General features: G+C 51.9%; 1 protein-coding gene across 1 annotated transcript; it reads right to left on the reverse strand.

Annotated features, from left to right (window-relative positions):
• Positions 1 to 1050: 1050 nt before the first annotated feature.
• On the reverse strand, positions 1051 to 21725 carry LOC125716021 (serine/threonine-protein kinase 32C-like). The gene is made up of 12 exons (XM_048988237.1): positions 21185 to 21725; positions 13751 to 13806; positions 9803 to 9954; positions 7913 to 8086; positions 7143 to 7180; positions 6527 to 6616; positions 6141 to 6244; positions 5866 to 5982; positions 5254 to 5379; positions 3818 to 3946; positions 3373 to 3440; positions 1051 to 3073 (listed from the first exon to the last, which is right to left on the reverse strand). Exons 1-12 carry the CDS (start codon positions 21264 to 21266, stop codon positions 2920 to 2922), a joined length of 1290 nt encoding a protein of 429 aa, XP_048844194.1. The 5' UTR covers positions 21267 to 21725; the 3' UTR covers positions 1051 to 2919.
• Positions 21726 to 25467: the final 3742 nt, after the last annotated feature.

Here is a 25467-nt window from a genome sequence, read left to right on the forward strand (position 1 = left end):
CCTGCCTTCAGGGCGTCTGCATAAACTTGTCTGTAGTAGTAATGAGTGTGCAGGCTGCTCCGCTCATGTCAAGCCGACATTAATTTACCGAGACTCACGCAAAAAATATATGAGGTGCAGAATTTACAAAAGCAAAAAGGCAACATATGCCTGTAAGGTAACATACACTTTATCTTTGCATTTCTTTAATAAGTTTTCTTTTATACATATTGCTAGTACATTTTTGACTTATATGGTTTTTGCTCTGAGGTGTTTTGAATATTATGAGGGAGAATCTAACTTACGTAAAATCTGACATTTGCGCAGTGGATTACGGAAGGGCAACCAGCACTGCGAACACTGGCACCAAATCGGATGCAGTGTTTTTTTGTTTTTTACTAAATAAATGCTAAAGAAATATGAAAATAAAGCATGATTCATTTTTATTCACACTTCATAGAGAAACACGCATTCCTTTCATCTCCTGCTGGGTTGAGTACACCTAACCGCCAGTATGAGGTCCCACATGCTGTCCATGACAGTCATACCCGCAATATTTCGTTACATTGAACTTCCAACTGACACTCTGCGTGTGAGGTGGGTAAGCGTGGCAGGGATGACACTGCGTGTGAGGTGGGTAAGCGTGGCAGGGATGACACTCTGCGTGTGAGGTGGGTAAGCGTGGCAGGGATGACACTCTGCGTGTGAGGTGGGTAAGCGTGGCAGGGATGACACTGCGTGTGAGGTGGGTAAGCGTGGCAGGGATGACACTCTGCGTGTGAGGTGGGTAAGCGTGGCAGGGATGACACTGCGTGTGAGGTGGGTAAGCGTGGCAGGGATGACACTCTGCGTGTGAGGTGGGTAAGCGTGGCAGGGATGACACTCTGCGTGTGAGGTGGGTAAGCGTGGCAGGGATGACACTCTGCGTGTGAGGTGGGTAAGCATGGCATTGATGACACTCTGCGTGTGAGGTTGGTGTCACATTTATACAAACCGCCTTCCCACTCCCATTTCTTAGTCCTGTCAGATTGTACAGGAAAGGGGTTATTTAAAAAACAGCCTCAGCCAACATGACGGAAAGCACTTTATTCCCTTATCCGAGCAGTAAAAGCAAAACATATGTACAGACAGGGCCCTCGAGAACAGGCACGGTGAACTGAATGGCCGCATGCCCACTGTGATCCCGAGAACCACATCAGATTACAGCCACATTAAAGTCGCCACCTGCTGGTCTGGATGTCCTTTTTTTTAAAAATGCTGGTGCATGGACACAGGACTTGTATGAGCATTCTGATACCTATGGAGGCGTCCTAGAAACTCCTGCCCACTGCATTCCAGCGAGGCAGCAGTGCGACTAATGGAGTCCTACACTTCTGTTTCGTATGTAGCCCCGTTGAAAGTATGGCCTCAGCAGGCAACAGCACAATGCAAAAGCTGAAAAAGAAGCCTTACTCTCTTACGACAGGAACTCAGCACGAGTGCCAAAGCCTTTAATCAAAGATAACAGTGGGTGCCAGACAGCCCAGGTCTCAGCCCCCAAGCTCACGCAAACCAACCTGCACACCTGATCCAGAGGCCGATAATTACCTGTCTAGCAGAATTAGGCGTGCAGAACAAAAGTGTGGGCAGGCTGGGGGGGCAGACAAGGGCTGGGTTTGCACCCCACCTAATGTAATCCACACAAGGGGCAAAGTCAAAGATTGTATAATAAGGCCCCCTTGTGCTTATATATGGTACTGCATGCATTTGAGCAGGCTACGGTGCGTGCAGGTGACTAATTTAGCGCTGCCAGTGTAAAACCTTGTGGCGTCACTGCTGCAGTTAGATACCGCCAGCCTTAGTAACATTCCTATGGCCTTAGTCAATAAATACCGTGAGTAAACGCAGGATAACGGGATGCAAAAAAGCACTTGCTGCAGGACAGACGCTTCCGCGCCGCATGCTACGTGAGAGAGCGCGGCTCCCATCGGAAAAGGCATCGCCAGGGGTTCGAAAAAGCAGGGATGGCGTGGCCTGCAGGGGGCGCCCACACGCATTTATACAGCAGGGCGTGAATGTCGCTTGCCTGGCAAACGTGCTCAGCTAATGGCCCACATAAAACTGTGGAGCAGGGCCAGTGCCGACGACCACATCCACACATCACGCTAACCAGGCGCTAAGTGGAGGAAGAGCGTCGCGCAGGCGTCCACGAGCAGGCGCTATGCCGTGCTAACGTTCTGCTAATGCTATTTAAACAGGCCTATGCTACTATAAATGGTCCTGTCCGAAGTCAGCGGGGCCGACGCCCCCGTCTGTACTGGGAAGGGTCGTTTGCTGGTGTGAAATGAAACACCAGCGATGGGGAGTGACCATGATCCTACGCGGGGACACCACAACTTAGCAGCTAAAAGGACCTCGGCAAAACTATGGGTCTTGGGGATGAGGAGCAAACCTATGGATTTAACTTGTGTTATGTTCCTTCAGGAAGACAAGGGCAGCCCTCTTACTTTGACAATCACCTGCCCTCACCTCCTTTGCCAGAACCTGCATTAGCATTTAGGTCGCTGGCTAGGGAGAAAGCAACAGGTGGGCCAGCAGAGGCTGAGGATGTTGTCCTTGACACAGGCATCGTGCTTGTAGGCTTGTCCTGGAACAGTCTGTCGCAATGACATTAACTGCACTGGCGACGCTAACTGCACTGGTGATGCTAACTGCACTAGTGATGCTAACTGAGTGAGAGGCTCCTTCAGGCCACCAGTCCTGCATGCTTCTAGTTGAGGTGGTTGACGTGGATGAAGCTTGCTGCTCTGAAAGGTTCCAGTCCTGGCAGCAAGCGGAGGCTGGGAGACATGGCACGACAGCGTCTGCAGCTGGGATGTGCTAGCAGAGTCGTTAGCATTAGCCACACTAGTAAAGTTAGCGTCATTAGCCGTGCTAGCACAGTTAGCAGCATCAGCGGTGTCAGCAGCTGCTCGCGGAGGAGCCCATGGAGTCGCAGGTGTTGGGGTCAGAGGACTCTGCCCCCTGGGCTGCCTCGTCCTCGGAGCCTCCGTCGTCGCCCTCAGCCTCGGTGGGTGTGTCCAAGTGGGAGGCTTCCTCCTGCCTCTTTTTCAGTCTGAAACGCATGGTTTAAACACACATTCATACACATGCCTAAAACCGAGCACACACATGCAGACAAGGCAGGGATTCACGGTCCATCTGATATCATACAAATTCAGCATCACTTAATAGAATGGGAATGAATGAGCACTGATGGGGTCTGTGAATGGGGGTGCTATGTTTGGAAGTTCTACAACACTAACTAACACAAACATCTGGAAGATGGATGGATGGATTTACAAGCTAAGGAATGTAAAGTGGGTGGAGTTAATGGTCACATGACGGTCGGTAGCGACTGGGCCCTTCTCTCACTTCTCTCGGTTGAAGATCACAAACTCTTGCTGCACAACCTCAAGGCACTCCTGTAAGTAATCATTCTCCTGAGGAAGAGAGAGGTCAGATGTCAAAGGCTAAAATGCCAAAGATGTGCTTCTTCAGCCAAAGGTGAGAAGGTGTTCTGATTTTAGAATGATTAACCTGCTCTGATTTCAACTGTCATGCACATCTGTTGCCACTAGGATATAATCCAGTGCGGAGGGCAGAAAAACACCAAAAACAAACGCCAATATTCTAAAACATGGGATCTTTTATAAACTCAAAGCTGCATAAGCATTCCTGGGACTTGAACCCACCTCCTCTATGTTTACCCTGCCTGTGTGCACCTGTGTCTGTGTGCACCTGTGCACATGTGTGCCTGTGTACATGTGTGCCTGTGCACATGTGTGCCTGTGCACATGTGTGTGCACGGCCTCCTCACCGACTGGGACTCCTTGCTGTTATCTCGCGATCGACTCTTCGCCAGACGCTTCTTCTTCTTATGCAGAGGACGGGACTCCAGGATCATCTCCTCCAGCTCGAAGGTGGGGTCACAGTGGAGACGACCTTTCTGAGAGAGACACGCCCATGCACAGACTCACACTCAAGTGTGACCATGTCAGCTGACAGGGAGAGGACACCTCATGTTATTCAACATAGCAGCTTGGGTGTGGATTGTGTGTGTGTGTCATCATGTAGCAGTTTTAAGATATTAAAAAGTCAGAAATATCTGACAGAAATAGCATAATGTTAAATATGAAGAAATGAGGCTTCTGTCACAATTTTAGACTTTTGAACGTGCTAATGAACAAATCAAATCAAAATCACACAATGCCAGTACCATGGCCCAGGGTGCAGTGACAGTGCTAACCCAGAGTGCGGTGGCAGAGTGAAAACCCAGGGTGCAGTGACAGTGCTAACCCAGAGTGTGGTGGCAGAGTGAAAACCCAGGGTGCAGTGACAGTGCTAACCCAGAGTGTGGTGGCAGAGTGAAAACCCAGGGTGCAGTGACAGTGCTAACGCAGAGTGTGGTGGCAGAGTGAAAATCCAGGGTGCAGTGACAATGCTAACCCAGAGTGTGGTGGCAGAGTGAAAACCCAGGGTGCAGTGACAGTGCTAACCCAGAGTGTGGTGGCAGAGTGAAAACCCAGGGTGATGTGGAAGTGCACTAGCCCATGGTGTGGTGACAGTGTAGTACTCCAGGGTGTAGTAGTAGTGAGGTAGCCCATGGTGTGGTGACAGTGTAGTACCCCAGGGTGTGGTGACAGTGCAGTACTCCAGGGTGTAGTAGTAGTGAGGTAGCCCAGGGTGTGGTGACAGTGCAGTACTCCAGGGTGTAGTAGTAGTGAGGTAGCCCAGGGTGTGGTGACAGTGCAGTACTCCAGGGTGTGCTAGTAGTGAGGTAGCCCAGGGTGTGGTGACAGTGTAGTACCCCAGGGTCTGGTAGTAGTGAGGTAGCCCAGGGTGTGGTGACAGTGTAGTACCCAAGGGTCTGGTAGTAGTGTGGTAGCCCAGGGTGTGGTGACAGTGTAGTACCCCAGGGTCTGGTAGTAGTGAGGTAGCCCAGGGTGTGGTGACAGTGTAGTACCCCAGGGTCTGGTAGTAGTGTGGTAGCCCAAGGTGTGGTGACAGTGCAGTGTCCAAGGGTGTGGTAGTAGTGTAGTAGCCCAGGGTGTGGTGACAGTGTAGTACCCCAGGGTCTGGTAGTAGTGTGGTAGCCCAGGGTGTCATGACAGTGCACTAGCCCTGGGCGCTGTGGCAGTGCAGTGGCCCAGGGTGCAGTGGTAATGCGATAATTCAGGGTGTAGTGGCAGTGCCTTAGCCCAGGGTGCTGTGACAGTGTGGTCGTCCAGGGTGCAGTGGGAGTAGCTCACTCACATTGGGTACAAACCCTGCCTCTGCCCGCTTCTCGTACACTGCCTCCCAGTCTACGTCGCTCATGCAGGCAGAGGCCTGCATCTGGGCCAGTGAGGAACAACGGTGCTCCGGGTTAACCGTTAGCAGCTGTGGGACACAGAGGCACCCAGTCACATGACCAGCCCCAGATACGGCATGCGCTGCAATTGGTCGAATAGCAGGTGAGGGAAGGAAAGCTCTTCTGAAATGTAACTTTCTCAAGGAGAATGAGACAAATGATGCATGTTCATGGAAATGGGGTAAGGCCACGACCTTGCCTGGGTAGTTATGCTCCAGAAAGCAACCAGTCAGTCAATGTACTGTCCACAAGGGGGCACTGCAGATCTAATTTTCACAACCACTCTGAGCAGTTTGTCTACACCGATGACCCAATATGAGTGACTTTACAGTCCCGTCCTAGTTTACAAAATCTCCTTTACTTTTATTTCCCTTTGGTTGTTTTTTTTTACTGAGCTCCCTCTTCTCCCCAGATACTGCGGTAAAAACTGAAAAATGACCAGATTTATTGGACAGTACAAAGCATTAGGGGCACTCAGTGTGACGAGCACACTCTGGAGAGCTCGTCTTCCTCACCTTCCTCAGCAGGGTGACCAGATCCTTCGGCCACGTAGGGACGTAGTGCACGCTGACAGTGCTGAACACCTGCATCAGGTCCTCCAGGGGGTCTGTGGAGTGGATCTCGTACGGCCTCTGGAGGGGTGCAAAGAGTGAGGCAAACCAGAGATGGAAAGGGAGAGGAGATGAGTGGGAGAAGGATAAAAGCAGGAAATGAAAGCAGAGCTGGGGAGAGTGCACCCCCCACTGTCAGTGTGGCAAATTGCAGGGCGTGATCCATATGGTGAGCTTACCAGGCCCCGCAGCACCTCGTACGCCGTCACGCCGAGCGACCACCAGTCCACCTCGAAGGCGTAGCCAGTACCGCCGCTCACAAAGGACTGGAAGATTTCGGGGGCTGTTGGCAGAGGCAGGAGCGCCGTTGGAGCCGAGCGGAAGCGGATCTGGAGCTGCCTCCGGAACGTCGCGCATGGGAGGCAGGCTAATTATGAGGTGCTGAGGTTGTTATTTAATCTCATGCAAATTCATCCAGGCTTTAATGCCTGTTTTACTGTGAGCATTCGGGGCAGCACAACAGCAAACACAACCAAACACAAGCTTCTTCTTCCCTTATATACCCTCATATAGGCTGTGGTGCCCTCAGTAATCTAGAGTCTTCCTCAGACTGCTTCTGTCTTACCCATATACGGCTTGGTTCCTGCTAGCGCAGTGGCTCTCTCGCCATCCTTTATCACCGTGGCGATGTTAAAGTCCGTGAGGTGAGCGTGGCCTGCATAGACGTATAGACATAGATAGGCCTCAAATATATGTGACATAACTCAGAATTGCACCGACATGAAAACTACAACCTGGGTAAAGCGTCCAAAACGCAGCTAGAAAACTGAAGGCTGAGCTACGCAGCTGAGTTCCCCTGGGGTCCCGATCTGCCTCTAGTGCCGATTACATCACCCATGTCTGCGGTCTCTGCAGCTCGAAGCCCAATCTTCCAGCCTGGTTCCATGGCTCAGGTAAGCGTTGGGTTACTAAGTTACCTGCTCTGCATCTCGCTGGTATGTTATCCTTCGCTCTGGGAGCTAAAACTCCTTACACTTTCATGCTGCTTAACATGCCAGATAAGTAGCAGTATGCAGGTGACTTTAGAAGAGACATTTGCACATTTTCCAAAATCAGAAAGACCCCCAAAGCTGTAAGATGAGAAACCCGAGTTTATGCTGGGAAACAGGAGATGCGTCTCTGTGGTGAGCAGAGACCGGAGCTGGGCAGCCCACTGCGGCCACTCGCTGCTGGGGGCTCACCTTGCTCGTCCAGGAGAATGTTGTCAGGCTTGATGTCCCTGCAAAATGGGGAGAAGCCAGGGCATTAGCGAGCAGCCCGGGCTGGCGCCCCCTACAGGGCAGGTCTTTCTGTCACACTTGCTGACAGCAACCATCTCCCCCCCCCCTCCCCACAGCCCACGCGGCCACCATTACAGTGTCACATTCCGCTGCTGAAGGAGATCCACGCATGAAAGCTGAGTTTCCACGGCAGCTCCCGCTGGCTGTGAGAAACCTTCAGCACAGCGTCCCTGCGGAGCGTCGGAGGAGTCCTCCGCCAGGCCTCCGCTGGTGTGATTACACAGCCCATGTGTGAGAGGGAGCGGGCTAACCGCCTTTGTTAGCGCGCTGCTGGGAAGAGCTGCGAAGCGCGTGAGTCCTGGGATTACTGCCCGCTAATTTTTCCCCCCCTGGCTCTGTCTGAAGCACGGTTGCTAGGAGACCCATCATCAGAGTTTCTCGCAACACTACAATTATGTAGAATTCTCTTGTCACAACTAGCGTGTTGGGAGGCAGAAGAGCAGGGTACAGGCGGCAGGCATAGGGTCACCTCTCTGCTGCACAGTCACTCAGTCTGCCTTCCCCGGTGGTGAGCAGGGAGCTATTTTAAACTTGGTAGTTAGGAGAGCAGGATACCAAAAGCCACGTCGTACCCGGTGGGCCCACTCCGCACTCACCCCCCTCGCCGGCTCTCCTTTCCGCCCGCGTGGCGGCGTCAGGGACTGCAGAGGGTCCGTAGGAGAGGTTCGTACCTGTGGATGATGTGCTGGCTCTGCAGGTAGTCCAGGCCAAGGGCCATCTCGCAGAGATACAACTTGACAGCCTCGTCGCTGAATTGCACGTTCTGCTGCAGGTGGTAGCGAAGGTCTCCGCCAAGCAGCAGGTCCACCACCATAAACATGTCCTCCTCATCCTGGAAGGAGTACCTGGGAGGGTCAGGAAGGGGACCCAAAGTCACTTGAGTTTTGACGAATGGTCTTCAACATCGTGAGATAATTAGATAAAATGCCTACGAAAAATGCTAAGACAGATTCCAAACGAAAGCCAAAGATGGGCTGTTTCATGTTGCGTTCAGCCATGCTGTCTCACCAAAGATGACACCGGAATGTGCCACCTGTCCCCACTCCGACTCCATCCCCGCCACAGGTTCTGTGCTCCCTTTTACAACTCTGTCCCATTTTGGGCAGAAAAGCTAAAAGATCAGCATTATCCTCCAAAAGGATCCTAACTAAGCGATGTATGTGTGACTGTCAGCTGTGCCCCGGGTCCCACCGCCATGACGGCGAGGTTTGCTGCGCATTCTGAACGGCGGGACAGAGGCACATGGGATACGGCAGGTTGGGAAGCCGGGGCCGGACCAGGGCGTAATGGGTTAACGCGTCTCTGCGGCACTGTGCAGGTGCGAGTTCTAACGAGGTCGGCACAGCCGGGACACACACAGGTTTCGCCGCAGAGAGAGTCACAGCGACTGCCTCGGTAACACAATGAGGCCAGTGTGATTGAAGCGGGCGCCGCTGAGCTATTTAAAACAGCCCCTGCACCCTGGCTCGGGCGCGGCCCATAGTGGGCGACTGCCGCGCCACGACTGGCCACGTGGCAGGCTTGTGATGGCCCAGCATGCTCCGCCAAAGAGGGCACAGGTGCCGGGGTCAGAGGTGCAGCTCTTCTAGACCATGAGGAACTCTTGGGCTGAACCCTGTGGACTGCAACTGCGAGCGTCTTTGTGGAGGACAGACTCGGTCTGTGAGGATGAGGACGGGGGCTTCAGCTGCCCGCTTCATGATAAACAAGCAAAAGGGGGCATCTGTCCCCCCAGCTGCCCGCTTTCTCAGCAGCAGCGCAGAGACGCCAGTGTACCGTGAAAACTAATGAGCGAGCCGCTATAGCTGATGCAGCAAATTATAAAAACAGCGCGCTCCCACCAAGCCCGGAACTTTCCGAGAGTCTGCAACTTTCCAAAAGCGTGCGTTTTAACCGAGACGCGAGCCAGTCCCGCGAGGTCCTCAGACTACATCCTTGCTCCATTGCTTCTCAGAAAACACTGTCGCCCATATTCAACAAGCCCTGTAGAGCTTTGGTTACTTAGGGTTATATCTGTAAAGGTTTAAACAACACATTCGTCTTGGGCTCTTTTCAGTGTGGGGAGGGGGGGTTCAAATTTTAGATATACTATATACTTATTATCATGTGTAAACCTGTGAAAAAAGAGGCATTTACAGGAGCTGTGAATATTGCTATTCAATGAACATTAAAAATAAGCATAAAAGTATCTCAAGATGTTGATGTTAGGAGGAAAGGGGATGGAAATGGAGAGAACTGCTTAGGCCCCAGGATGCATGAGGAAGCATGAGGCCGTGTGAGGCAGTATGAGGCAGAGCGAGGCACCATGAGGCTATGTGAGGCAGTATGAGGCAGGGTGAGGCACTATGAGGCAGGGTGAGGCAGTATGAGGCACCATGAGGCCGTGTGAGGCAGTATGAGGCAGGGTGAGGCAGTATGAGGCAGGGTGAGGCAGTATGAGGCAGGGTGAGGCAAAGTTAAGCAATATGAAACAAAATGAAGCAGCATGAGGCAGTATGAGGCAGTGTTTGGCAACTTGAGGCAGCCGTGCCCTCAGGGATCAGCACCGGTGTAATAGTCACCAGAGGTTCACCAGGAACACATGCTCAATGTCCTGCAGGATCTCCAGCTCCCGGAAGACATTGGGGACCTCGTCTCTCTCTATGCACTGCTGCTTGTTCATGTATTTCATAGCATACATCTTCTCTGTATCCCTCTTCTGCACGATGCACACCTGAGCCGAGAGAGAGCACCTGTGACCATGCAGTCCACGTCAACTTCTACACCAAATAGCACTCCTTCCATTTCTGTAAGTGTCACATGACCCCGTTTTCAGGCTTGTGAGTTACAATCGCCATGTTAACAGATGGCATGGCATTCACAGGGAGCATTTTGTCATAACACAGATGTTCAGCAGACCTTTTCATTGTCCCAGGGCTTCATGGCCATACCCAAGAAACCAGCAGATAGCTAGGTGTCGGGCGTTTTTAATGATAAACTTCAAAAGAAACATGAAATGTATCAACACATAACAGATCACCAGAGGGGAAATAATCATTATTCCTTCTGTCACTGAGGACAGATGTCCTATTGGCCCAAAGATGACCAATTGAAACTGAGACTGGAAGCGGTGAGGTCTATGTTCACGAGCATGAGGTGCTGTGTGCGGCGCTGCGCTCCTCCGCGCTGTCGGGCCTCCCTCGTCCTTGCTGGGCGTCACATGAGCAGGAATTTCAGGACAAAGCTTCGCCCGGTTTATTTCGGTTCCGCGTCCTGCCACTCGGCTGCGATTCTGCGCCCTGCCGTGCCCCTGGGCTCAGTCCCTGCTGGATAGCAGACCCACTTTCCCTGCCGCAGTAGCCTGCTTTACCGCCGGAGCCTCGCTGGCCCAGAGAGGAGGGGAGGAAGGAGGAGGCCGAGGCCTCACATGCAACCGGCCTGCCTGCAGCTGGACGCATCGGAGCCTCCAGGAAGAGTCACCGCGATGCTGTCAGCAGAGCGCTAATGAGAATTTCACAGTAACACGGTTGTGGACAGGCGGACCGGCAGGTGTGATTACATCAGCGTGGGTGTTTGGCATTGCGTGTCCCAAGTCCAAATGGCCCCCACGGCCAGCCTGCTTATTATAGGTCAGGCCTGGCTCCGCCCCCCATGGTCCCACCATATAATAATATTATTCTGCCTGGTTTTTAGTGAAGGGCCTGATGAGCCGTACTGCTCTCACTGAACCTGTGAAAAAGGCTCAAAATGGAGCTCTGAGCCGACAGCTAATGGGCGTGTAGTTGGGGCTCTGAGCCGACAGCGAATGGGCGAGTAGTTGGGGCTCTGAGCCGACAGCGAATGGGCGAGTAGTTGGGGCTCTGAGCCGACAGCTAATGGGCGAGTAGTTGGGGCTCTGAACCGACAGCGAATGGGCGAGTAGTTGGGGCTCTGAGCCGACAGCGAATGGGCGAGTAGTTGGGGCTCTGAGCCGACAGCTAATGGGTGAGTAGTTGGGGCTCTGAACCGACAGCGAATGGGCGAGTAGTTGGGGCTCTGAGCCGACAGCGAATGGGCGAGTAGTTGGGGCTCTGAGCCGACAGCTAATGGGCGAGTAGTTGGGGCTCTGAACCGACAGCGAATGGGCGAGTAGTTGGGGCTCTGAGCCGACAGCTAATGGGCGAGTAGTTGGGGCTCTGAACCGACAGCGAATGGGCGAGTAGTTGGGGCTCTGAGCCGACAGCTAATGGGCGAGTAGTTGGGGCTCTGAGCCGACAGCGAATGGGCGAGTAGTTGGGGCTCTGAGCCGACAGCGAATGGGCGAGTAGTTGGGGCTCTGAGCCGACAGCGAATGGGCGAGTAGTTGGGGCTCTGAGCCGACAGCTAATGGGCGAGTAGTTGGGGCTCTGAGCTGCCAGCTAATGAGCGAGTAGTTGGGGCTCTGAGCCGACAGCTAATGGGCGAGTAGTTGGGGCTCTGAGCCGACAGCGAATGGGCGAGTAGTTGGGGCTCGCTGACGACGTCTCATCTTACTCAAAGTTTTATGAAGGCATTTTATCGTGGGTGAAAATTCAGCAATTTCTCATATTCATGAACATCAGGATGAAGCGTCATATCTCCAGATATGCTACCAGATGCCAGAAGAAGTACTGCAGGCCACACACACACACATACTGTATACCACACACTGTTGCTGTATACCACACCCCCACACTGTTTACCACACACATACACTGCATGTCATGCCCCCACACTGTATACCACACACATACACTGTATATCACACCCACACATACACACATACTGTATACCACATCCCCACACTGTTTACCACACCCATACACTGCATGTCAAGCCCCCACACTGTATACCACACACATACACTGCATGTCATGCCCCCACACTGTATACCACACACGTACACTGTATATCACACCCACACTCACACACTCACATGCACTCTATACCACATCCTTACTCACACAATGTATACCACACACATATACTGCATGCCACACACACACCCCCACACTGTATGCCACACATACTGTTTAGTACACACACATACATACACATACTGTACCTTACACACAGACAGCACAAACACACATACTGTGCCTTACACACAGACATACACACACACACACATACTGTACCTTACACACAGACACACACACACATACTGTACCTTACACACAGACACACACAGACACACACACATACTGTACCTTACACACAGACATACACACACACACATACTGTACCTTACACACAGACATACACACACACATACTGTACCTTACACACAGACACACACAGACACACACACATACTGTACCTTACATTCACACAGACACACACATACTTTAATAGAGGCTGAGCAGACAGGTTGTGATCTGCCTTCCTGGTCGCTCATAGGCCACTTGCCCCCCTGCCGGGCCCACGGACCGCCGTCCCCCAAAAAGGGGAACCCTGCACCCTGGCCATTTGGGGGCCCTTGTTTCTATGCACCTATGGCCCTTAGGTCCCCCCCCCGCTGTCACATGGCCGTCATTCAGTGACTTAACCCAGCGAGCAGCACCCTTCTGTCTCCTTAACACCCAGACGGGCCGCCCTGTAAAGGCGTCAGCAAAGCTCTGCCAGCGAGTCACACATTGGGTAGCCAATGTTCTGCACACGCGTTCCTGCCCCCCTCCACGCACGCCGGGCCCCCCATCGGCCCAGATCCCAGCTGGACGGGGCTGTCGCCGCTCCATAACTGTGCTTAAGAGGAGCTCAAATTGAACTGTAATTAGTGGAAGCCCCCCCTCGCTCACTCTGCTGCCTTGTGCGAATCCGTCTACAAAGCTATTAGTGAAATTTAATTACCTAGGGCCCCCCGGTGGCTGATCTCTCTGAACACACACACACACACACATATGGGCATCCGCACACACACAAACACATGGGCACTCGCACAGGCACACACACACGGGCACACGCACACACACGGGCACACACACACACACACACACATGGGCACTCGCACAGGCACACACACACGGGCACACACACACATGCAAACACACGGGCACCCGCACACACACACACACATGGGCACTCGCACAGGCACACACACACGGGCACACACACACATGCAAACACATGGGCACTCGCACACACACACACATTGGCACCTGCACGCACACACATGGGCACTCGCACACACACACACATTGGCACCTGCACGCACACACATGGGCACTCGCACACACACACACATTGGCACCTGCACGCACACACATGGGCACTCGCACAGGCACACACACACGGGCACACACACACACACGGGCACCCGCACACACACATTGACACCTGCACACACACACACACATGGGCACCCGCACACACACATTGACACCTGCACACACACACACACATGGGCACCCGCACACACACATTGGCATCTGCATACACACACACATGGGCACCCGCACACACACACACAGGCAGCCGCACACACACATACATATAAACATAAACATGACAGACAGTGGGCTGTGCTGGAGTACCTTGCCGAAGCTTCCTTTCCCGATGGCTCTGAGGATCTGGAAATGGTCAAAATTCACTGCAAGACAAAAAGAGAGCAGAAGCGCGGTGAGACACAGCAACACCTATGTCATGGACACTCCAGGTGCATGATGGGAAACTACTTTCGGCTGCTGCAACCTGCACCAGAATGGACACATCCAGCCCCTCGTAAGACCCGAATGACTATAGTCCAGCACAATGGCAAGCTGAAATATACAATGCTGGTCTACTGGTAAAACTGGGAGGTGCTTCAACTAAGAATATTTCCACCATCAACACAAAACTCTGCCGACGACTCCACTAGGGGCTCAGGGACACTATTGCTGTAGAAATGATTACAGCTGCAAGTGGTACCAAACTAGCAGCATGACCAGTGGCTCATGGGACAGACCGATGACCAAACTCCATAAGCACCCAGCTCTGCCCAGTGACACCATGGGTAAAGGAGCCAAACTGGCCTCAGTGCCAGGCAGGGCGGGCAAAACGGGGCCTCCATCCATCAGCACCCCCCTGCAGGGGGCAACAGTTAGCTATAAATATTCCACTGGGGCAGGAGAGCCTGGAAGACTGGGCCACTGCCGCAGATGGTAAGACAGGCTCTCCCTCCCCTCTGCATGGCGGCTGGGATGCTAACACGCTTCTTCCAGAGCTGAAGGCTCCCTCTGAGAGTTACCCTGACCTCAATGAAGTCTTTGACTTCACACTCTGGCAAAGAGACATTAAACATTATACTGCACAGAGGAGACCAACACAGGAGAGTGAATAAATGCCACAGAGACAAGCTGACAGGGAGAAGTGCGTAGGCACCTCACACAGCAGACCAAACAGAGGAGTGTGTAAACACCACACAGAGGAGCTGACAGGGAGATGTGTATAGGCACCTCACACAGCAGACCAAACAGAGGAGTGTGTAAACACCACACAGTGAGCTGGCGGGGAGATGTGTATAGGCACCTCACACAGGAGACCAAACAGAGAAGTGTGTAAACACCACACAGAGGAGCTGACAGGGAGATGTGTATAGGCACCTCACACCGCAGACCAAACAGAGGAGTGTGTAAACACCACACAGAGGAGCTGACAGGGAGATGTGTATAGGCACCTCACACAGCAGACCAAACAGAGGAGTGTGTAAACACCACACAGTGAGCTGGCGGGGAGATGTGTATAGGCACCTCACACAGGAGACCAAACAGAAAAGTGTGTAAACACCACACAGAGGAGCTGACAGGGAGATGTGTATAGGCACCTCACACAGCAGACCAAACAGAGGAGTGTGTAAACACCACACAGAGGAGCTGACAGGGAGATGTGTATAGGCACCCCACACAGCAGACCAAACAGAGGAGTGTGTAAACACCACACAGAGGAGCTGACAGGGAGATGTGTACAGGCACCTCACAGAAGACACCAAACAGAGGAGTGTGTAAATGCCACACAGAGGAGCTGACAGGGAGATGTGTACAGGCACCTCACACAAGATACCAAACAGAGGAGTGTGTAAACACCACACAGAGAAGCTGACGGAGAGATGTGTATAGGCACCTCACAGGAGTGTGTAAACACCACAGAAATGAAGGAGAAGCCATAGCAGAACGCAGGACAGGAGTGGAGGGAATGGAGCCTTTATATCTTTATAGTATTGCACCCCTATCGCTACAGGGCAGAATGATAATTTCACATTTTATCATGGCACATATTTAATTAGCTGATTCTTCACTATTTATACCCATTTCATTTTCTGAAAGAGTGATGACCTCACATTGCTACTGCAACCTGATGACATCATATTGCTACTGTTATATACTGTTATAGGCTGATATAGACCTAACATGACAGTAGTAGATCAAGCAATTATCATCACAGTGGCGCACTTAAGACCTCATATTACAGCTGCAGACTGATGATCGCATATTACTGTCCTAAACTGATAATCTTGTATTAATGCCGCAAACTGATAACCTCATATAACTGTTGCAGACTAATGACCTCATATTATTGCTGCAGACTGATGACCTCATATTACTGCTGCAGACTGTTGATCTCATATTGGTGTGGTAATCTGATGAGCTCATATTATTTACCAAAACTGATTTCCCCATATTACTGCTCTAAACTGGAGACCTCAAATTGCTGTGCTAATCTGATGACCTCATGTTACTCGCAAAATTGGTGATACGTGATAACAGTTTGATTGGTGACCTCACATGGCTGCAACAGACCGAAGATCTTATATTACTTCCCTGATATGCTCATGTTACTATCCTAAATCAATGAGCTCACATTACTGTCCTAAACTGATGAGTTCATATTACTGCTTCAGAGTGATTACCCCACGTTACTGTCTTTTACTGATGAGCTCATCTTACTGACCTATACTCTACATTACTACTTTAAACCGAAGACCTCACATTACTGTGCTAAACATGATGACTTTATGCCTGCACGAAATTGACTGACACATGATTACAGTTTGCATGGTGACCTCATATCACTGCTACAGTCTGATGATCTCATTTCCCTGCTCTAAACTGATGACCTCATATCACTGTGCTAAACTGATGACCTCATTTTACTGCACAAAACTGATGACACATGACTATAGTCTGACATTGCCCATTTCCACATTTACAAAAGAAAGCCTATAAGTACAGTGCTGAGTGCACACCTACACCGTGTGCAGTGCTCTGCTTTCTCTGTGTATAGTGCTGAGCATGCTTTTATCTCTGCCATGTGCAGTGCTGAGCATACTCTGTCCTCTGGCATGTGCAGTGCTGAGAACATTCTGACCTTCACCATGTGCGGTGCTGAGTACGCAGTGACGTCAGCCATGTGCAGTACTGAGCACACTCTGACCTATGCCCTGTGCAGTGCTGAATGTACAGACACATGCAGTGCTCAGAATCCCCTGAGATAGTTGGAGGTCTGGAACCACAAAGCAACACAGCGATTTGGAAAAGGCCTCCCCCAGATCACACCTGCCCTGAGACAGAGGCGTAGCACGCGGTGTGAGGATTGCTGCCAAGGCACAGGGTCGCCTGTGTCAGTGCACGTGGTGTGGGGATTGTTGCCAAGGCACAGGGTCGCCTGTGACAGTGCACGCGGTGTGGGGGATTGCTGCCAAGGCACAGGGTCGCCTGTGTCAGTGCACGAGGTGTGGGGATTGCTGCCAAGGCACAGGGTCACCTGTGACGGTACACGCGGTGTGGGGATTGCTGCCAAGGCACAGGGTCGCCTGTGTCGGTGCACGCGGTGTGGGGATTGCTGCCAAAGCACAGGGTCGCCTGTGACGGTGCACGCGGTGTGGGGATTGCTGCCAAGGCACAGGGTCGCCTGTGACGGTGCACGCGGTGTGGGGATTGCTGCCAAGGCACAGGGTCGCCTGTGACGGTGCACGCGGTGTGGGGATTGCTGCCAAGGCACAGGGTCGCCTGTGTCGGTGCACGCGGTGTGGGGATTGCTGCCAAGGCACAGGGTCGCCTGTGATGGTGCACGTGGTGTGGGGATTGCTGCCAAGGCACAGGGTCGCCTGTGTCAGTGCACGCGGTGTGGGGATTGCTGCCAAGGCACAGGGTCGCCTGTGACAGTGCACGAGGTGTGGGGATTGCTGCCAAGGCACAGGGTCGCCTGTGACGGTGCACGCGGTGTGGGGATTGCTGCCAAGGCACAGGGTCGCCTGTGACGGTGCACGCGGTGTGGGGATTGCTGCCAAGGCACAGGGTCGCCTGTGTCAGTGCACGCGGTGTGGGGATTGCTGCCAAAGCACAGGGTCGCCTGTGTCGGTGCACGCGGTGTGGGGATTGCTGCCAAGGCACAGGGTCGCCTGTGACAGTGCACGCAATGTGGGGATTGCTGCCAAGGCACAGGGTCGCCTGTGACAGTGCACGAGGTGTGGGGATTGCTGCCAAGGCACAGGGTCGCCTGTGACAGTGCACGAGGTGTGGGGATTGCTGCCAAGGCACAGGGTCGCCTGTGTCAGTGCACGCGGTGTGGGGATTGCTGCCAAGGCACAGGGTCGACTGTGACAGTGCACGAGGTGTGGGGATTGCTGCCAAGGCACAGGGTCGCCTGTGTCAGTGCACGCGGTGTGGGGATTGCTGCCAAGGCACAGGGTCGCCTGTGACAGTGCACGCAATGTGGGGATTGCTGCCAAGGCACAGGGTCGCCTGTGACAGTGCACGAGGTGTGGGGATTGCTGCCAAGGCACAGGGTAGCCTGTGACAGTGCACGAGGTGTGGGGATTGCTGCCAAGGCACAGGGTCGCCTGTGACAGTGCACGAGGTGTGGGGATTGCTGCCAAGGCACAGGGTCGCCTGTGACAGTGCACGCAATGTGGGGATTGCTGCCAAGGCACAGGGTCGCCTGTGACAGTGCACGAGGTGTGGGGATTGCTGCCAAGGCACAGGGTCGCCTGTGTCAGTGCACGCGGTGTGAAATGCCTGACTGTGTTGATGGCAGGGTGCTCGCGCTACAGTGTGTGAGATAATGTGTGGGTGCATGAAGCAGCTTGTAAAATCACACATACACAGAAGCCCAGTAACCCATAGAGACACGTGTACCATACATATATAATCACACAGACGCACACAGTCAGTAAAACATACTGACACATACAGTATATGACCACACACTTAGACACGGACATAACTATGCCAATTCCACACACACACAACACACACACCCAGAAGGTGGGATCCTACAAAAGGTGAACAAAAACACTCATTCTGAGGCACACTCTTCATAACACACATTTGCATGGAAAAACACTCTCACTCTTGCACACATAACATACTCATGCAGGATATACATTCTCTCTCAACAAACGCAATGAGGAATCACAGCATCATGCTAACAGACACTAATGAACTGCCACTAACCAACTTTCAGTCTGTTTCTTCTCCAGTCACATCTATCGATGTTAACCTTGTGAACTTGCCCGTCATGCCAAACGCACCCCGTGGGCTTGTGGCTTTGAAAGAAGCCGCCAGTGCAGGTCTTCAGGTAGAGCATAGTGCGTGCAAATAAAGTGTCAAAAAAGTTCAATTTAGATCAAAAATAACCATCAAATCACTACAACTAACAGCTGAATACGGACATTTGTCTTGCTGCTTATAGGCCGAGCCATTATTCATAATTTGTGCCTTTTAAATGTGAAATAGTTCAATAAGCCAGCAGGGGGTGCAGTAATTAAGGGCACAAACCTGATACCAAGTGTCTGTCAGTCAAAGCAATTACGCTCTATGCTGTCTGTAGCTCAGCAGGTGAGGATACAGTGCTTGTGATCAGAAGGTCGCCAGTTCAGGTCTCAGGCTTGGCAGAGTGATGTCACAGTTGGGCCCCTAAGTAAGGCCCTTAACCCCCAGTTACCCCAGGGACCGGCTGACCCTGCATTCTTGGCTGTAGATCACTTTGGATGAAAGTGACTGACCACCCAGCTGTATAATTCTATAATAAATTTGGGCATTTTCACATGGTTTATCCTGGTGAGGCCAGGATTGGGGAAGGGGCTGGAAAAATCTCAGGCAGGGCACACGCTGCTCAGGATGCCAGTCTATCACAGGGCACCAGGCAGGGCACACGCTGCTCAGGATGCCAGCCTATCACAGGGCACCAGGCAGGGCACATGCTGCTCAGGATGCCAGTCTATCACAGGGCACCAGGCAGGGCACGCGCTGCTCAGGATGCCAGTCTATCACAGGGCACCAGGCAGGGCACACGCTGCTCAGGATGCCAGTCTATCACAGGGCACCAGGCAGGGCACACGCTGCTCAGGATGCCAGCCTATCACAGGGCACCAGGCAGGGCACATGCTGCTCAGGATGCCAGTCGATCACAGGGCACCAGGCAGGGCACACGCTGCTCAGGATGCCAGTCTATCACAGGGCACCAGGCAGGGCACACGCTGCTCAGGATGCCAGTCTATCACAGGGCACCAGGCAGGGCACACGCTGCTCAGGATGCCAGTCTATCACAGGGCACCAGGCAGGGCACACAATGCTCAGGATGCCAGTCTATCACAGGGCACCAGGCAGGGCACACGCTGCTCAGGATGCCAGTCTATCACAGGGCACCAGGCAGGGCACACGCTGCTCAGGATGCCAGTCTATCACAGGGCACCAGGCAGGGCACACGCTGCTCAGGATGCCAGTATATCACAGGGCACCAGGCAGGGCACACGCTGCTCAGGATGCCAGTCTATCACAGGGCACCAGGCAGGGCACACCCTGCTCAGGATGCCAGCCTATCACAGGGCACCAGGCAGGGCACACGCTGCTCAGGATGCCAGTCTATCACAGGGCACCAGGCAGGGCACACCCTGCTCAGGATGCCAGCCTATCACAGGGCACCAGGCAGGGCACACGCTGCTCAGGATGCCAGCCTATCACAGGGCACCAGGCAGGGCACACGCTGCTCAGGATGCCAGTCTATCACAGGGCACCAGGCAGGGCACACGCTGCTCAGGATGCCAGTATATCACAGGGCACCAGGCAGGGCACACGCTGCTCAGGATGCCAGTCTATCACAGGGCACCAGGCAGGGCACACGCTGCTCAGGATGCCAGCCTATCACAGGGCACCAGGCAGGGCACACGCTGCTCAGGATGCCAGTATATCACAGGGCACCAGGCAGGGCACATGCTGCTCAGGATGCCAGTCTATCACAGGGCACCAGGCAGGGCACACCTGGCACAGGTTCCCAGTCCATCACAGGGCACACACATATACACACATATACACACATCCACACACACACAGACACAATCATGCTCTGTGGCAAATTCAGAGACACCAGTTAACCAAACTGCATGTCTTTGAACTTCAGGAAGAAAGCAGAGAAGCCATAGGAGACCAGGACAGCATGCAAACTCCACCTACAGAGTTTGGCACTGGCAGTATGGGGCCACTGTCCCAACAAACGATAATAATAATAATTTCACTTTGCTCATAACACTGCTGTTTACCCACGCAGCAGTGTACATGCACTTGGCCACGTTTCCTCTGACTTCATGTAGTTCCTTTTCATCTAAACAAAATCGCATTTTCCAAACGAAATGAATTTAATAGGAGAATTGTATAAGTTCGTTTGCTCAAAAAATAATGAAACACTTTTATCTCATGTTTTGTCATGTAAAATCCCATGTGAAGGCCATTGGAGGTTTTAAATGCCCCGCTGAGTTTGATTTAGCTAAGCCCGCTCCACATTATCTACATATTAGTAAAACATACGGCAGCTTCGGTAAGAGGTAAGGTTTCGTTTCGGGACTATCGAGGGACTCTTCATTCAGTTCCTCATAAGTTCTCAAAAAAAGCTACCCGAACCCAACCCAGGTTCTCCGGACCGGGTCACAGAAGCCGCTGCATCAGCTGCCTGAATGGACGCGGCTGGGGCAGCATCGGGCGGGGAGGATCACTCACCATCCTCCTTCTCGTCAAACACCGGTCTCTTCGAAGAAGAATTCGCCCCTATCCGTTTCTTCCACTTGCTCCAGTGAAACATTTCTGCCGGAGATCAGGGATCATTCCCGTTTCGGGGAGAAACAGACGGGGGTTTCAGAAGCGGCGCTCCTGCCCATGCATGTCGCTCCTGCCTTTGTGCTCCTTCTCCCTGGACTGGGGAGGACCTGCCTTTGTGCCGTGTGGAGATACTCCTGCTCCTGCACACCCTCACGGCGCGGTGTGCATCAGCGAGCTGCTCCCTCGCTGTCTGTCATCCGTGACCGAGATCAGCGCTGGTCAGATGACGCCTGGATGCGAGCTTGGGGACCTGCGCCGCGTTATGGGGACAGACGCAGTGTGTGACCGCGACAATGCGGCCGTTAAATGACTGTTTGCGAAGGTTAGGGTTTCAGACAATAAGTGTAAATAGCCTTGTGCTGCTTTTTGATGGCGAATTCGTATTAAACGCAGCGTCGCCATCAGCATTATACCTTTCATTTCGGAAGTGGCAAACGCCGTGAATTTGCTGTCCTACTAGCTGTGAAACTACCAGCTTCAATAGGCAAATTGTTTTGGGAATATATTTATATACAAAGCGCAATTAATTTCAGGGATTTAACTGCCAGGACACTGAATTTAAATAATAGTTAATAGTACACGTATATATATAAAAATAAAATTATGTCCCCACAATGTGATAAAACCTGCTATTTTGACGTTGTGGGGTCCATTTTTGTGTGTGAATGCAATGAAAAAAAAAAAAGTCTTGTATGCTTGCGTGCGTGCGCGTGCATGTTTGTGTATGTATTATTAGTGTCCCTCCCAGTGACTGTCACTGATTTGATGTAAACGGATATAAGATTGTAACAGGTCTGGATGCTGTTCAACCAAATAGTTACCTCAATATTAGTTCAAACACAAGAATTCGTGACCATGGGTGGAAATTAGCAGGAGAACATTTTAATCTGGATTTGAGGGAGCCCTTCTTTACACAGCGTGTAGTTAGAGAGTATGGAATAGTCTTCCTGCTAGTGTAGCGCAAGCTAAAACCCTGGGTTCCTTTAAATCAGAGCTAGAAAAGGTTTTAACAACTCTGAGCTATTAGTTAAGTTTTCTCCAAACGAGCTTGATGGGCTGAATGGCCTGTTTCTTATGTTCTCTGCCTCCTGTCTGGGGTATTTTTTACACAGTAACATAAAGCACATCTCTGTCCACACCAGTTCTGTCTCACCGCTGCGTCAGTCCATACTCAGTGTCTCTCAGGCTCTCTGTGTCTGTGCAGAAACTCAGAACATAGAGCCTGTGCAATCAGGTCTGCCTGCATCTGTCTGTGTCAATTAGGTCTGCCTCTGTCTGCCAGGTCTGCCTGCATCTGTCTGCATCAATCAGGTCTGCCTGTGTCTGCCTGCGTCTGTCTGCGTCAATCAGGTCTGCCTGTGTCTGCCAGGTCTGCCTGCGTCTGTCTGCATCAATCAGGTCTGCCTGTGTCTGCCTGCATCTGTCTGCGTCAATCAGGTCTGTCTGTGTCTGCTTGCATCTGTCTGCGTCAATCAGGTCGGCCTGTGTCTGCCAGGTCTGCCTGCATCTGCCTGCATTTGCCTGTGTCTATCAGGCCTGCCTGCATCTGCCAGGTCTGTCTGCGTCAGCCAGGTCTGTCTGTGTCTGCCAGGTCTGCCTGCGTCAGCCAGGTCTGTCTAAGCCAGTCAGCTCTGCCTGTATCCACCTGTGACTGCTTGTGGCTACCTGCATCTGCCTGTGTCAGCCTGTGCCTGTGTCAGCCTGTGTCAGCTTGTGCCAGCCTGTGTCAGCCTGTGCCTGTGTGCATGTGCCCGTCTCTGTAAAGTCTGCCTACACCCAGCTGCATCGTCATCCGTGGAGAGTTTGCACTCACAATTTTCTTGTGTCTCGGCAGTGAATAGACATTATGCCAAATAGTTACTTCTGATTTAGATAGAACGTATCATTTCCCCCAGTGTTCACCTGTGATGCAGATGTGAAATAGTGGCCCTGTTTCAGAGTCTAGCATGGTGGTTAATTACAGGAAACTGGAGAACTTAGGATTCAGCTCAAAGGCAGCATGAAAGTCACGGCCTGGTGACTCTGATGAGGTTTGTAAGGGAATAATCACCCACAGCAGTATTACTCTGCGTGTAATGTGTGTACATTCAAGTACATTCTATTCTCTGGGTGTGTGTAGATTTGCTTACATAGTCATATATGTCCACCCTGAACATTGCTTTACACAGATACTCATTTACCCCCCCCCCCCCCCCCCCATCAAATATATAATTTAACAGTCAACACTAATGGATGCATGTCCATCCTGCCCACTCAAGCACTTCCAGATTTTGTTTGCTATTGGCTTAGCATGGACATGTGACCATCCTGTCCACACAGGTCTTGTTTGCTATTGGCTCAGGTCAGGCATGTGACCCAGCATTAAATATTTCTGCTCAGAGTGAACACATGTGATTGTATGAATAATGAGTTCAGGCTGTGGTGCGGATCCCATTAATGAGATGAGATCAGCTTGAAAGCTTTAACATTTTTAAACAAAGTGATGTCATGATTGTCATTCTTTGCTGTAGGTTTCTCATAACGTCCTGGTGACCTCACATGCTTCTAAAAGTGACCATGCACTTTGCTGGAGCGTGCAGGAAGTACCCATTGATCCACTGGGGCTGTATGCCTGTGAGAGGGCAATTTAACACCCACCCCCAGAAGACAGCAATGCTGCTGTTCATCTTCTGTCAATAACTGAAAGCCACCCTCTGTGCTCTCATTTCCTGGAGCTTCCAAACGGTGGCAAGCAGCAGAGATGAAGCCCGGGTGCATGTTCAGGTGGCCCGCTGGCTGGGCCCGCGGCTCCAGACGGCTACGTTTTTGACTTCTTCATTAAAAGCAAGGAAGCTGCCGTCTGCTGTCATTTTCTACTAGAATTAGCATGCAACCTGAACGAAACGTGACCGATCTTTCGTTTACCCAGTTCCAGTGTCACTGCATGTCTTATTTCTGCCATCTTGTGGACTGTCGCTGTAATTACCAGGGTAGCAAACGGCCCGTGTTCGCAAAGGGAGACGGACGTGGGTGACCGGGGTGAGACCACCCTACAGACCCCACATACGCAGACTGAAGGCTAAAGGCACGCGGGGGTCTTTTTTCATTGGGGAACAAGTGTAGCTGGACAGGAGAGACCATGTGGTCTTACACTGTTACAATGCAGAGCTTGGCTTACTCAGGATATCCGCTACCTGCCAATCATCCAGCTAGGAAGTGCGTTCGGAACCTTATATTTTTATTTTATCTTATTGATTATTTGGCACTGTCATGACAGTGTGTGAGCGCGTATACGTGCAGCACCACGAGAGGGAGCTGTAGCAGAAAACACTGCCGTGACCCACATTTCCACATGAGCCGCTATCAGACTCCGGTCTGCAAAGGGTGCCTAAGGGTGCATAGCGCCTCACGTTGATGATGCTCTCCCGCAGTTGGGAAAACAAGCTCGGCTAAATCTTCGGCAAATGCCGACCCGAACCGGGCCAGAGTGCCTGTTAACGGGCCAGTGAGGAACAGGCGGGTTTTAAACCTAACAAATGATTCTTTGCCTTGCACCCGTGAAATCCTCACCAAGGCTCCAAAGTCACTGTCACGTTTTGGTACCTTTCGATTTAGTGCCTTACAAACTAAATAATCACAGTTACCCTCATTCCAAAGATCAACAGTATACCATCCCACTGATATCTAAAAAGCGTGTGAAAAAACCTGATATTTCCACTTCCATGCATTATTCAGCTGGCTGAGGGGCGGGTGGGAATAGTGACATTTCAGGATCGCGCTTCTGTTCTGGGCTGTACTGTTCGGTCCCGCCGGTGTACGTGAGTAAATCGCGGTCATCGGTGCATTAACGTGCGCCGTAATGACTTCACCGCCCTCACTGGGTGTAGAAAAGCCACAGGCTGTCAGGGACGCGGGAGGATCCGCCTGATCCTAAGCGCTTCTTAAATCTCGCGACCCATTTCATTTCACCTGGAGGTCTATATGAACAGTGTTTATTCTGGGATTACCCAAAACGAGGATTAATTGTTGAACGGATCCCAATAATCCCAAAAGCCTTTTCTTGTTTCGGTGAAATTCCGTCGTGTGAAACCAAACTAAACGTTCCAGTTCTAAAAAAACGGCACACTAAAGGTTACTATCATGAGGGTTTCTTTTTATGACCAAAATCATAACTTAATGAGTCTTAGAATCTTCTCTATAATCAG

This window comes from Brienomyrus brachyistius, chromosome 20 (genome assembly GCF_023856365.1).
Source record: "Brienomyrus brachyistius isolate T26 chromosome 20, BBRACH_0.4, whole genome shotgun sequence".
Taxonomy (NCBI): domain Eukaryota; kingdom Metazoa; phylum Chordata; class Actinopteri; order Osteoglossiformes; family Mormyridae; genus Brienomyrus; species Brienomyrus brachyistius.

Excerpts from the sequence above, each read along its gene's own strand:
- LOC125716021 (XM_048988237.1), bottom strand. The coding sequence starts at position 21,266 with ATGTTTCACTGGAGCAAGTGGAAGAAACGGATAGGGGCGAATTCTTCT. Across the intron at positions 7,181-7,912 it reads AGCCAGCACATCATCCACAG|GGACATCAAGCCTGACAACA; the intron begins GTACGAACCTCT and ends CCCATTTTGCAG. Across the intron at positions 6,245-6,526 it reads AGGAACCAAGCCGTATATGG|CCCCCGAAATCTTCCAGTCC; the intron begins GTAAGACAGAAG and ends CTCTGCCAACAG.